The 14,384-nt window shown below is 51.0% G+C and overlaps 1 protein-coding gene across 1 annotated transcript in view; it reads left to right on the top strand.

Annotated features, from left to right (window-relative positions):
* The window catches only part of LOC139268361 (mucolipin-2-like), a 67,556-nt gene that overhangs the window by 17,463 nt on the left and 35,709 nt on the right, over positions 1-14,384 (top strand). Inside the window, exons 4-7 of the mRNA XM_070886433.1 lie at positions 290-463; positions 2,478-2,631; positions 12,595-12,685; positions 13,977-14,073. Coding sequence (XP_070742534.1) covers positions 290-463; positions 2,478-2,631; positions 12,595-12,685; positions 13,977-14,073 — 516 coding nt within the window. The remainder of the gene's footprint in view (positions 1-289; positions 464-2,477; positions 2,632-12,594; positions 12,686-13,976; positions 14,074-14,384) is intronic.

Raw genomic sequence — 14,384 nt, 5'->3', positions numbered from 1 at the left:
TTGGGATGCTTCACTATGTTAAAAGCACCTTAGAATTCCAAGTTGATGTTGTTTCGAACCTAGCATTACATCTGATACAGAACAAGGGCATACATCTGTAAATCATGAGGAATAACTTCGGCAAGTTTCTCGAGAGCTGACACTGCCATGGAACCTTATCTAAGCAGGCAAGGGGAGATGGGAGGGGCAAGAGGAAAGGGAATGTCTGGTATGTTTTAATTCATGACAAACTTGAACAACTCTTTGACTGCCTCAATACTTCGAACAACAATCATTGTCTCTTTTGCAGCTTGTTCTCTTTGGTCTGAGCAACCAACTTGTTGCATCGTTCAAAGAAGAAAACTCCATTGCATTTAAACATCTCTTCCTCAAAGGCTATCAAGGCCCAGACGAGAACGATGATACCTCCGCTGTATATACTCAGCAGGACGTGTACAACAGCATGTTTTATACCATTGACCAGGTATTCGATCAACGCAGTCTTAATCATCTCTTTGATTTGTTTTAGAACCATAGAATCACAGAATGGTTACAGCACAGAAGGCCATTCAGCCAGTCGAGCCCATGCTGACTCTCAGCCAGTCCCACTCCCCCGCCCTTTCCCCAGAGCCCCGCATTTCTTTCTTTCAGGTGCTTATCCAACTCCCTGTTAAAAGCCACGATTGAGTCTGCCTCCACCACCCTCTCAGGCAGCGCATTCCAGATCCTAAACACTCGCTGCGTAAAAAGCTTTTTCTTACATCGTCTTTGGTTCTTCTGCCAATCGCCTTAAATCTGTGTCCTCTGGTTCTCGATCCTTCCACCAATGGGAACAGTTTTTCTCTATCGACTCTGTCCAGACCCCTCATGATTTTGAACACCTCGATCAAATCTCCTCTCAACCTTCTCTGCTCCAAGGGGAACAACCCCAGCTTCTCCAGTCTATCCAAGTCACTGAAGTCCCTCATCCCTGGGAACCATTCTCGTAAATCTTTTCTGCTCCCTCTCTAAGGCCTTCACATCCTTCCTAAAGTGTGGTGCCCAGAATTGGACACAATACTCCAGCTGGGGCCGAACCCGTGTTTTATACAGGTTCATCATAATTTCCTTGCTTTTGTACTCTACTTCTATTTATGAAGCCCAGGATCCTGTAAGCATTTTTAACACTTTCTCAACCTGCCCTGCCACCTTCAACGATGCATGCACATATACTCCCAGGTCTCTCTGTTCATGCACCCACTTTAGGATTGTACCCTTTAGTTTATATATCTTCAAAATTTTCCCAAGGAAAGTGTTATATATACAGACTATAGATATACTCTCTGTGTAGTCACTGTATAGTTGCATTAGATGGAGACTTGTTACCTGATGTACTATCAATAATGTTTACACTGTGTATATACTATGCTGGCACCACTAGAGGGTGCAATTGGTGGAGACCGGGGTTTCCTGTGGCAGGGGCTGTCCACCAGAGGGCACTGCGGTGGGAGACCTGAGGGTCACCTGTATAGGCGTGCAGGGGCCTATATAAAAGGCTGCTCACCGTGCTTGTGCCTCACTCTGGAGTTACGAATAACGGACCAAGGTCACTACAGTTTGAGTACAACACATTGCCTCGTGGAGTCATTCATAAGTATATTACAGACATAACAGAATGAATGAAATGCTGTTTGAAATATGATGCATTTCAATCAGTTTTTGCATTTGTTTAGAAAAAGTTGGTTGATTGAGCCTGCAATCTAGAGGTAAGCTGTCAGGACAACTTCGACAATATGTAATCTGGCAACCGATAGCGACTAAACACCTGATCTGACCATCCGTATGTCCGCTGACAAAGAAAAGAAAGTGCCTTTCACGACCTCAGTATATCCTAAAGCATTGCTGTGGTATTATGGGAAACACGGCAGTTGATTTGTGCACAGCAAGCTCCCATGAACAGCGTTGTGATAATGACCAGATCATCTGTTTTAGTGATGCTGGTTGAGGGATAATTATTGGCCAGGTAACTGGTCCGCCTGCTCTGTCAAACTGTTAGTGAGATCAATTACAACGGAAAGATGCGCGAAATGAATATCGAGAAGTCAGTTCTCTACCCCAGTGGGCTATAGATCCTCAGTCGTTGAGTCAATTCAAGGCAGAGGTCGATAGATTTTTGGATACTAATAGAATCAAGGGATATGGGGACAGTGCAGTTAGGTGGGGTTGAGGTCCATAATCAGCCATGATCTTATTAAATGGTGGAGCAGGCTCGAGGGGCCGAATGGCCGACTCCTGCTCCTAATTCTTATGTTCTTCCAGCAGTCCCATTTGATTAACCCTTCACTAACAATGCCATCCTCTTGAACCTGCCTGCTGACACTCAATGTGTGGGTGCCTATATGAATGGACAGTTATGTGCGAGGTGCCAGGAGAGGATGGAGACAATTGTGCTCTGGTTTTAAATATTTTGTCACGTACTGTTCACGATAAATATTTATTGCGTACACTTTCCCTCCAAGTATTTGCAGTTACAGAGTACCACAGTCGGGAATTATGGTTACCACCCAGATGCGAATAATACGACAGCGTTGAAAATCTGCAAGGAGCTGTATAAGAAGGGTATACCTGTCCCCTCGAGTGGCAAACTGACAGTCAACCCAAATGTTGAAACAGGTACGAGAAAAAAAAGATTGGATTGTTCTGACGAGCATTCATTCACTTGTTGATTCATCATCAGTGGAGGACATAAGACATAAGAATTAGGAGCAGGAGTCGGCCATTCAGCCCCTCGAGCCTGCTCCGCCATTCAATAAGATCATGGCTGATCTTCGACCTCAATACCTTCCTGCACTATCCCCATATCTCTTAATTCCCTTAATATCCAAACGTCTATAGATCTCGGCCTTGAATATACTCAATGACTGAGCCTCCACAGCCCTCTGGGGCAGAGATTTCCAGAGATTCACCACCCTCTGAGTGAAGAAATTCCTCCTCATCTCAGTCCTAAATGGCCGACCCCTTATCCTGAGACTGTGACCCCTGGTTCTAGACTCCCCAGCCCAGGGAAACATCCTCCCTGCATCTACCCTGTCTATCCCCCTCAGAATTTAATAACGAAGGCCCTAGATTATATTTGCTTCTGACACCTTTTTTGATTTTACGGTGGTTGAGGTTGTGTTGTTCAGAAAGGTTTTCGGGGCGATCGGTAAATGGGCTGTCGATTGGGCTAAGTAGTCTCTGGTTATGTAAGGCTTCCTCTCTGCTGCCTTTAATTGCAGATCCCTCTTATCCTCACCTCCCCTCCCACTTACCCACCCTTCCCCGCCCAACATTGGTCCAGAATTTGCTGCCAAATTAGCGGGGAGTTTAACGGTGCTCGCCATTATTAATGTGTAAATCGCCCGACAGTCCGTGGCGAGGAAGAGATTTGCCGCTCTGCCCGTTAACTTTGCGAAAATGCCCTCATCCTCCTGCAAAAGATGCTGCATTTGTGCATTAATCACAACAGTGGCCACACTCCAAAAGTACTCAGTTGGGTGTAAAGCGCTTTGGGACGTCCGGTGGTCGTGAAAGGCGCTGTAGAAATATAAGTCTTTTTAATGCCCATCAAAGTCGCCGCAAAAGGATAGGGCTGGAACTTAACAGCGTAAAGACCTTTTTAATGAGGAGATTTATGTTGCCGCAATGCCACTCAACCTCTCCGGCCCAGAAAAGGAAGAGTTGGAATTGTGGAGTCTCGTTCCCTCAGCTTCTGGAAGAGATTTAAAACAATAAAATATTTTGTTTTAAAACCTTTTCTTTCTGTCTCTTTTTTTCTCTCTCTCTCTCAATCTTATCTTTCCCTTTCTTTGTTTCTCTTTCTGTACGAGATTTGGCGCTCATTTCCTGCCGCGTCGTTCCTCTGTTTTGTTCTCGATCCCCGACCCTGGCTGGTTACTGAGACTGTGAGCCTCTTTGCCCCGTTATCAGCTGGCATTGCCAGCAACTTCGAGTGGGAGGGCGAGGGAGAAAGTCTAACTCATTGTCAGTGCCAGACGGGTGGTTTGGCATTAATTAAGACTTACCATTAAAAGGGTACTTAGACTGAAATGGACAAACGTCTGTATCTATGAGGTAACCATAGCAACGTCACACCGTTCAATGTATTTGATTGGTGAGTCAGTCGGCAAGATGCCATTTTTGGGCAGTTTTTGGGGCAGGAACCTCTGGATTTCTGCCTTTAACTGCACACGTGCGCTTGCCGGAAACTGCTGTCCGATTTCCGCGTAAATACCATGAGCGCTGTTAGCTGTTATTTCCATGACAAAGTCTATGCCCCACCTCTCCTGACCTGTGCCTCCCTTCCCACGGACAGCCCATTTTTCGTGCTTTTTGCAGTGAACTGAGACCGGTTTTGATTTGTGCCACACGAGTAGTAACTCGTGCCAACAAGGCACTCACTGATGCTCACCCGATAAACACCCTGCTCCTGCAGCAGAGTACAACACTCTACAAAATAAGAAAAGTGGTCAGGGTGATTAATGCCCGTGCTATCTGCAGACAAATGGAGGAACTGGAAAGTGCAGAGTGCGCATGAGAGTGTGAGAGTGTGAGAGTGTGAGCGTGAAGGGTTTATTAGCTGGAAGCTCATCATGTCACGAATTTGGAGTCCATTCAGTTCCCTTAGTGGACTGCTTGGTAATACAGGTGTTGGGCAACACATGGAATCGATAATTTAGTAGCTACTGCAGGCGATACACTGGTTTGTTCTGGTCACGTTTGTCACCCAGTCCAGCAAGGCCTTGGTTTTAAAATCACCATCCTGGTTTTCAAATCCCTCCTGGCCAAACTTCCCCATCTCTGTAACCTCCTCTCACCCTACACCCCTCCCTATCCCTGTAACCTCCTCCCACCCTATACCCCTCCTTATCTCTGTAACCCCCTCCCACCCTATACCCCTCCCTATCCCTGTAACCCCCTCCCCCCTATACCCCTCCCTATCTCTGTAACCCCCTCCCAACCTACACCCTCCCTATCTCTGTAACCCCTCCCACCCTACACCCCTCCCTATCCCTGTAACCCCCTCCCACCCTACACCCCTCCCTATCTGTTATGTATGCACACTTGTATTTACTCTGTACAGCCACCAGAGGGCTCATCCCCTGGAATTCCAAGGGATCTCATAAACCTTTGGGAGCACTGTGATTTAAGGAGGCTTCACAGGTTGGAGAGGCACTCTGGAGACCTGCAATAAAAGACTAAGGTCACACTTTGCTTTGAGCTCACAATGTTCAGTCTGACTCTTTCTCCATACACAACAACTGGCGACGAGATACAGATAGCGAACCCAAAGATGCAGAGAACAGTGGGCATCCTGGAGAAATTCTCGGAGGGAGATGATTGGGAAACTTTTGTGGAGCGACTCGACCAATACTTCGTGGCCAACGAGCTAGATGAGGAAGAGAGCGCTGCCAAACATAGAGCGATCCTCCTCACCGTCTGTGGGGCACCAACGTATGGCCTCATGAAGAATCTGCTCACTCCAGCAAATCCCACGGAGAAATCATACGACGATTTGTGCACACTGGTCCGAGAGCATTTGAACCCGAAGGAAAGCGTTCTGATGGCGAGGTACCGGTTCTACACCTACAAACGGTCTGAAGGTCAGGAAGTGGCGAGTTATGTCGCCGAGCTAAGACACCTTGCAAGACATTGCGAATTTGAAGGACATTTGGAGCACATGCTCAGAGACTTTTTCGTACTTGGCATTGGCCACGAAACCATACTTTGCAAACTTTTGACTGTAGAGACCCCAACCTTGAATAAGGCCATAGCGATAGCCCAGGCGTTCATTGCCACCAGTGACAATACAAAGCAAATCTCTCAGCACACAAGTGCTGCTACAAGTACTGTGAACAAAGTGATGTTGTTTTCGAATCGTAACGTACAGGGCAGTTCACACATACCTGCAGCTACACGTCCGCAGATGTCTCAGAGTCCACCATCAAGGGTGATGAATGCAAGGCCATTAACACCTTGTTGGTGCTGCGGGGGTGATCATCGTTTCCATGCATGCCGATTTAAAGAGTACGTTTGCAAGGGCTGTGGAACAATGGGACACCTCCAGCGTATGTGCAGGCGAGCTGCAAAGCCTGTTAAACCTGCAAATCACCATGTTGCAGAGGAGGACAGATCCACGGAGGATTACGACGAACCAGAGCCTCAGGTCGAGGAGGCAGAGGTACATGGGGTGCACACATTCACCACGAATTGTCCCCCGATAATGCTGAATGTTGAACTAAATGGACTCCCGGTGTCAATGGAGCTGAACACGGGCACGAGCCAGTCCATCATGGGCAAAAAGACTTTCGAAAGGTTGTGGTTCAACAAGGCCTCAAGGCCAGTCTTAACTCCAGCTCACACGAGACTAAGAACTTACACGAAAGAACTGATTCCTGTAATCGGCAGTGCTACCGTAAAGGTCTCCTACGATGGAGCGGTGCACAAGCTACCACTCTGGGTGATACCGGGCGATGGTCCCACGCTGCTCGGCAGGAGCTGGCTGGGAAAGATACGCTGGAACTGGGGCGATGTCCGAGCGCTATCGCCCGCTGACGACACTTCGTGTGCCCAGGTCTTAAACAAATTTCCTTCGCTGTTCGAACCAGGCATCGGGAAATTCCAAGGAGCAAAAGTGCAGATCCACCTAACTCCGGGAGCGCGACCCATCCATCACAAGGCGAGAGCAGTACCGTACATGATGAGAGAAAGGGTAGAGATCGAGCTAGACGGGCTGCAAAGAGAGGGCATAATTTCCCCGATCGAGTTCAGCGAGTGGGCCAGTCCTATCGTCCCAGTCCTCAAGGGAGATGGCACCGTCAGAATCTGTGGCGATTACAGAGTAACTATCAATCGTTTCTCCCTGCAGGACCAATACCCTCTACCAAAGGCCAGCGACCTCTTTGCAATGTTGGCGGGAGGAAAGACGTTCACGAAGCTGGATCTGACTTCAGCCTACATGACGCAGGAACTGGAGGAATCATCGAAGGCCCTCACCTGCATCAACACGCACAAAGATCTTTTTGTTTATAACAGATGTCCGTTTGGAATCCGATCAGCGGCGGCAATATTCCAGAGAAACATGGAAAGTTTACTGAAGTTGGTCCCGCACACCGTGGTCTTCCAGGATGACATCTTGGTCACAAGTCAGAACACAGTCGAGCATCTGCAGAACCTGGAGGAGTTTCTTAGTCGACTCAACAGTGTGGGGCTCAGGTTAAAACGCTCGAAGTGCATTTTCCTGGCGCCTGAAGTGGAGTTTCTGGGAAGGAGAATTTCGGCGGACGGCATCAGGCCCACCACGTTCAGGCTCACCAACGTGAAGACGGAGGCAATCGAGAATACACCGAGGCCACAGAATGTGATGGAACTGTGGTCGTTTCTGGGACTCTTGAACTACTTTGGTAACTTCTTACCGGGTCTCAGCACACTGCTAGACCCACTGCATGTCTTACTGCAAAAAGGGGACGAATGGGTTTGGGGCAAAAGCCAAGAAAATGCCTTTGTAAAAGCGAGAAAATTGTTATGCTCAAACAAATTGCTTGTGTTGTATGATCCATGTAAGCGTTTGGTACCAGCATGTGATACGTCGTCATATGGTGTCGGGTGTGTATTGCAACAAGCTAATGATTTCAGGAAACTGCAGCTGGTTGCTTATGCATCCAGGAGTCTGTCTAAGGCTGAGAGAGCCGACAGCATGATTGAGAAAGAAGCGTTAGTGTGTGTCTATGGGGTAAAGAAAATGCATCAATACCTGTTTGGGCTAAAATTCGAATTGGAAACTGACCACAAGCCACTTATATCCCTGCTCGCCGAGAGTAAAAGGATAAATACCATCATATCGGCCTGCATCCAGAGATGGGCGCTCACATTGTCCGCATACAACTACACCATCCACCACAGGCCAGGCACAGAAAACTGCGCCGATGCTCTCAGTAGGTTGCCATTGCCCACCATGGGGGTGGAAATGGCGCAGCCCGCAGATCTAGCCATGGTTATGGAAGCATTTGAGAGTGAGCAATTACCCGTCACTGCCCGGCAGATCAAAACCTGGACAAGCCAGGACCCCTTATTATCTCTAGTCAAAAGCCGTGTGCTTCATGGGAGCTGGTCCAGTGTCCCAGTGGAAATGCAGGAAGAGATAAAGCCGTTCCAGCGGCACAAAGATGAAATGTCTATACAGGCAGACTGCCTTCTGTGGGCAATCGAGTAGTGGTCCCCAAGAAGGGCAGAGACACCTTCATCAATGACCTCCACAGCACCCACCCAGACATCGTAATGATGAAAGTGATAGCCAGATCCCACGTGTGGTGGCCCGGTATTGATGCGGAGTTAGAGTCCTGCGTTCACAGATGTAATACATGCTCGCAGTTAAGCAATGTACCCAGGGAGGCGCCGCTAAGTTTATGATCTTGGCCCGCCAAACTGTGGTCTAGGGTACACGTCGACTATGCAGGCCCGTTCTTGGGTAAAATGTTCCTTGTGGTTGTAGACAGGTACTCCAAGTGGATTGAATGAGATAATGTTGGCTAGCACGTCCGCTGCCACTACTGAAAGCCTGCGGGCCATGTTTGCCACACACGGCCTACCCGATGTCCTGGTGAGCGACAACGGGCCATGTTTTACCAGTGCTGAGTTCAAAGAATTCATGACCTGTAACGGGATCAAACATGTCTCATCTGCCCCATTTAAACCAGCGTTCAATGGTCAGGCAGAGAGAGCAGTGCAAACCATCAAGCAGAGCTTGAAGAGGGTAACTGAAGGCTCACTGAAGACTTGCCTATCCCAAGTCCTGCTTAGCTACCGCACGAGACCCCACTCATTCACTGGGATCCCACCTGCTGAACTGCTCATGAAAAGAGCACTTAAGACAAAGCTCTCGTTAGTTTACCCTGATCTACAAGAACAGGTAGAGAGCAGGCGGCTTCAACAAAGTGCATACCATGATAGCGCAAATATGTCACGCGAGATTGAAATCAATGATCTTGTATTTGTATTAAATTATGGACAAGGTCCCAAGTGACTTCCCGGCACTGTCGTGGCCAAAGAGGGGAGCAGGGTGTTTCGGGTCAAACTTCAAATGGACTCATTCACCGGAAACACTTGGACCAAATCAAACTCAGATTCACGGACTACCCTGAGCAACCCACATTGGACCCTACCTTTTTTGATCCCCCAACATACACACCAGTGGCAACCGACACTACGGTTGACCACGAAGCAGAACCCATCATCCACAGCAGCCCTGCAGGGCCCAACACACCAGGCAGCCCAGCAAGGCCAGCTGCACAGCAGCCCAGCGAGGGCCCAGCAAATGATTCAACAACACCAGCTTTCACACCGAGACGATCAACCAGGGCAAGAAGGGCCCCAGATCGACTCACATTGTAAATAGTTATACTATTGACTTGGGGGGGGGGGGGCGGAGTGTTGTTATATATGTAAACTTGTAATTACTCTGTACAGCCACCAGAGGGCTCATCCCCTGGAGGCCCAAGGGATCCCATAATCCCTTGGGAGCACAGGTATTTAAGGAGGCCTCACAGGTTGGAGAGCTCTCTGGAGACCTGCAATAAAAGACTAAGGTCACACGTTACTTTGGGCTCACAGTGTTCAGTCTCACTTTTTCTCCATACACTACACTATCTCTGTAACCTCCTCCAGCCTTACAATACCCCGAGATATTTGCATTCCTCCAATTCTGTCCTCTTGAGTATCCCCATTGTTAATCGTTCCCCCATCGGTGGCCGTGCCTTCTGTTGCCTGGGCCCCAAGCTCTGGAACTCCCTCCCTAAACCTCTCCGCCTCTCTACCTCTCACTCTCTCTCCTCCTCCCTCTTTGGCTAAGGTTTGGGTGACCTGTCCCAGTATCTCTGCATGTGGCTTGGTGTCAAGTTGCGTCTGATGATCGCTCCTGCCAAGCACCTCACACACACACTCACACACTCCTACGTTAAAGGCCAGTTGTTGTTATAATGCAGTCTGTGCTCCACCTGCTGTGGCCTTGGACAACCTACACACCGTCTCGACGGCAGACGTCTAACTTACAGACACCTTTGCTATGGCTTTTCCTGTAAGACTGTTGGGCCAGGTTCCATCCGGTCTGTGTTGAGTTAGCTGGAGAGACGGTAGAGAGGCTATAATTCTCTTCGGTGTCTGTAGGCCAGGGAGGGGGAAATCAGACCCGTTTCCTGCTCCCAATCTTCACCCACTGGCCCCTGGTCAAACTGCTGGCAGAGGGGGGGGGCAGTGTGAGTGGGGGGCGGGGTGTGAGTGGGGGGGGGTGTGAGTTGGGGGGGGTTGAGTAGTGGGGGTGGGTGTGAGTGAGGGGGGTGTGAGTGGGGGTGGGTGTGAGTGAGGGGGGTGTGAGTGGGGGTGGGTGTGAGTGAGGGGGGTGTGAGTGGGGGTGGGTGTGAGTGAGGGGGGTGTGAGTGGTGGGGGGGGGTGTGTGTGAGTGGGTGGGGGTGTGTGAGTGGGGGGGGGTGTGAGTGGGGGTGGGTGTGAGTGAGGGGGGTGTGTGTGAGTGGGTGGGGGGTGTGTGAGTGGGGGTGTGTGAGTGTGGGGGGGGTGTGTGGGGGGGTGTGAGTGGTGGGGGGGGAGGGTGTGGGAGTGGGTGGGGGGCGGGGTGTGAGTTGGGGGGGTGGGTTGAGTAGTGGGGGGTGTGTGAGTGGGGAGGGGTGTGAGTGGGGGTGGGTGTGAGTGAGGGGGTGTGAGTGGTCGGGGGGGGGTGTGTGAGTGGTCGGGGGGGTGTGTGTGAGTGGGCGGGGGTGTGTGAGTGGGGGTGGGTGTGAGTGAGGGGGGTGTGAGTGGTCGGGGGGGGTGTGTGTGAGTGGGTGGGGGGTGTGTGAGTGGGGGTGTGTGAGTGTGGGGGGGGTGTGAGTGGGGAGGAGGGAGAAAGGGGAGGGGGAATGGGGGTGTGTGGGGGAGGGGGGAGGCGAGTGGGGATTGTGGTTGTGGGGGGAGGGGCGGAGGTTAAAGGGGAGGTACACTGCGTCGCGCACCACCATTCTCCTTTCGGGCTCACTGGTCGGCCCGTTGCAATGTGCTGTCTCGGCTCTCGGCTCTCGGTTTGGGTGCTGGGTGTGACCATGGCACCACGTGACCCTGGTGGCCAATCGGCCAACCGAAGGCCCTTTAACGCGTTCACACTGCGCGAAGAAGGTCGGTGGTTGCAATTCCGCGGCCGGGGGATGGGGGGGTGAGGGGCGTCTGTGGCGGGCACCAGAAATCTCACCCCCATTGGGTTATTGCCCCGAATAGGACACTGGGGAAGTCTCCCCCCAATCGTGTGAACACGAGGCCGGAATTCCGGCTAGTCCACGACACATCGACAATCGAATGGCCGGCCAACGCTCACCCATAGATACAGGCACTGGGGCATCGGGCACTGGGGCAACGGGTACAGGGGCATCAGGCACTGGGGCATCGGGCATCGGGGCAATGGACACTGGGGCATCGGGCACTGGGGCATCGGGCACTGGGGCAACGGGCACTGGGGCATCGGGGCAATGGGCACTGGGGAAACAGGCACTGGGGCATCGGGCACTGGGGCATCGGGGCAACGGGCATCGGGGCAACGGGCACTGGGGCATCGGGGCAATGGACACTGGGGCATCGGGCACTGGGGCATCGGGCACTGGGGCAACGGGCACTGGGGCATCGGGGCAATGGACACTGGGGCAACGGGTACGGGGCACTGGGGCAACGGACACTGGGGAAACAGGCACTGGGGCATCGGGCACTGGGGCAATGGGCACTGGGGCATCGGGCACTGGGGCATCGGGCACTGGGGCAACGGGCACTGGGGCATCGGGGCAATGGGCACTGGGGAAACAGGCACTGGGGCATCGGGCACTGGGGCAATGGGCACTGGGGCATCGGGCACTGGGGAAACGGGCATCGGGCACTGGGGCAATAGGCACTGGGGCAATGGGCACTGGGGCAATGGGCACTGGGGCAATGGGTACAGGGGCACTGGGGCAATGGGCACTGGGGAAACGGGCACTGGGGAAACAGGCACTGGGGAAACGGGCATCGGGCACTGGGGCAATGGGCACTGGGGCAATGGGCACTGGGGCAACGGGTACAGGGGCACTGGGCACTGGGGCATCGGGCACTGGGGCAATGGGCACTGGGGAAACGGGCACTGGGGCAATGGGCACTGGGGCAACGGGTACAGGGGCACTGGGGCAATGGGCACTGGGGAAACGGGCACTGGGGAAACGGGCACTGGGGCAATGGGCACTGGGGCAATGGGCACTGGGGCAACGGGTACAGGGGCACTGGGGCAATGGGGAAGGTGCTGGGAATATGTCTGGAATGGCCCGGTCCCTTCGGAAGAGGCGAAGGAAAGAAGTGAACAGGAAACCAATATATTTCTCCCTGTGTGGCCCCCCTTTGTCCAGGAGTTCCCGGGACCCGGGGTTAAGCTGCTGCCTATCCAGCTGTAAATTTGACCAAACGAGGGACCAATTCATCTTGTCCAGTGGTCAGGAACAGCTGATGATATTGTCAGTGGAGATTTTTCTGTCCTTGAGAAAAATCAGTGGATGTTTTGAATCAATGGTGAATTATAATTACTAATGTCTTTATTGCCAGATTGCTTAAACATCGCACCAGCGGCAGCAGGTAACGTCTCGGAGGGATGGAGAGTCAGCAAGTCAACATTTTTTCATTTGGAGTTCTACAGGTAGTGTAGATATAATATTTATCTGTGTCTGTGTACCTGGTGGTGTGGTACAGAATGGTACAGCACAGTGTGTGTCATTTCTGACTCTCTGTCACCTGTTGGTGCAGGTGTGTAATGTTCCAACTCTTTATCTGCAACTGCATAAAGTTTGTTTTAAATTAATTCGCGGGATGTGGGCATCGTGGCAAGGTCGGCATTTATTGCCCATCCCTAATGGTGGTCAGCCGCCTTGAACACAACCGAGTGTCTCGCTGGGCCAGAGGGCAGTGAAGAGTCTTACAGTCACCGCAGCGCAACACAAGCAGCTGGGGGCGGAGCTACAGCCCTGGGCCAAAAACAGTGCCGGAGTCCGCGCGCGTGCGCAGTGGCTCCTGGCCCTCCTGTCTCCGGGCGACCCTATCCCTGACCAAAGGGACGTTGTGCTGTTAGCTGCCCCTATCTGGGGCTGAGTGGCCTGCCTGCCTCGCCTCGCCTCGCCTTGCCTCGTCGCCACTGCCCTTACCTCCTTGGTAGCTGGGCCCGCCCGAACTCCTCCCTGGTGGCGGGCCCTACCCGAACACCTCTTCAGGGGTGGGGCCCGCCCGACCAGCAGGCTGTTGGAGGGCTCCCGGTGCTGCAGTAGATGAATAGAAACTTTAAGTTTTTTATTTATTGATTGATCATTTTTAAACATTTTTTATGTTTTATTTTTTGATTGATTAATTGGTTGATTTATCATTTATTATTGATGATGGCTCTTTTTTGGTAAAAGTGAAGTGTTTAATGCTTTGTAAAATCCGCTAATTTCCCTCTAACTCCCCCTCCCCCCACTCTCTCGTTCCCTACGCCTGATTTATAAGTGTAGGCAAGGTTTTTCTGAGCGTACAAAAATCTACACTTATTCCGTTCTAAGTTAGTTTGGAGTAAGTTTTCGCTGTCTAAACTTTCAAAACAGGCGTAAGTGGCTGGACACGCCCCCTTTTGAAAAAAACTGGAGCAAACTAAATGCCGCGAATTGCAATTTCTAAGATACTCCATTCTAAACTCGTTGCTCCAAAAAAATAGGAGCAACTCAGGCCGAAACTTGGGCCCATGGTCACCAATACTGACACGAGCTTTTTATTCCAGGTTTATTGAATTAACTGAATTTAAATTCCCCGGCTGCAGTGGTGGGATTTGAACTCCTGTTCTACGATCATTAGTCCAAGCCTCTGGATCACTCCAGTAACATCACCACTGTTACCTCACCCCATAAATAGCATGGTAGTTGTGTTCAAGTAGTGCATTATTTTGCTTTCTTTATTTTATTAAGGTTAATACTTGTAGAAATCTCATTTAAGCTGAATGGAATTGATCTACAGACCATCCGCTACAATGAATTGCCAGACTGCTACGAGTTTCTGATCACTGTGAGTAATTATCCGTCTTTTCTGGCTGCTCCTGTTGTGTGACGGAGATGTAACTGAGCGATGTCGGTGTAAATTAGTGCAGTTGAACATTAGAGAAGAAAATGGTGAGATCATGCGCGCACATTTCCTTTTGAATTGTTTGGAGACATTGGCCCAGATTTTGCTGGAGTGCTGGATCTTGCTGCATGCTCCGTTAGTTAGATTTACAATAGCACAATGAGGATTTAAAAATGCTTACGCACAAAGTTGCTGGGAGTGCGACCTGATAACGGTGCAACGAGACATCTGGGACCTCGGTGAACTGCGGGACC

Source organism: Pristiophorus japonicus, chromosome 8, assembly GCF_044704955.1.
Source record: "Pristiophorus japonicus isolate sPriJap1 chromosome 8, sPriJap1.hap1, whole genome shotgun sequence".
Lineage (NCBI taxonomy): Eukaryota > Metazoa > Chordata > Chondrichthyes > Pristiophoridae > Pristiophorus > Pristiophorus japonicus.
Note: the sequence above shows the minus strand (reverse complement) of the source record. Positions and strands in the feature narration are given on the sequence as shown.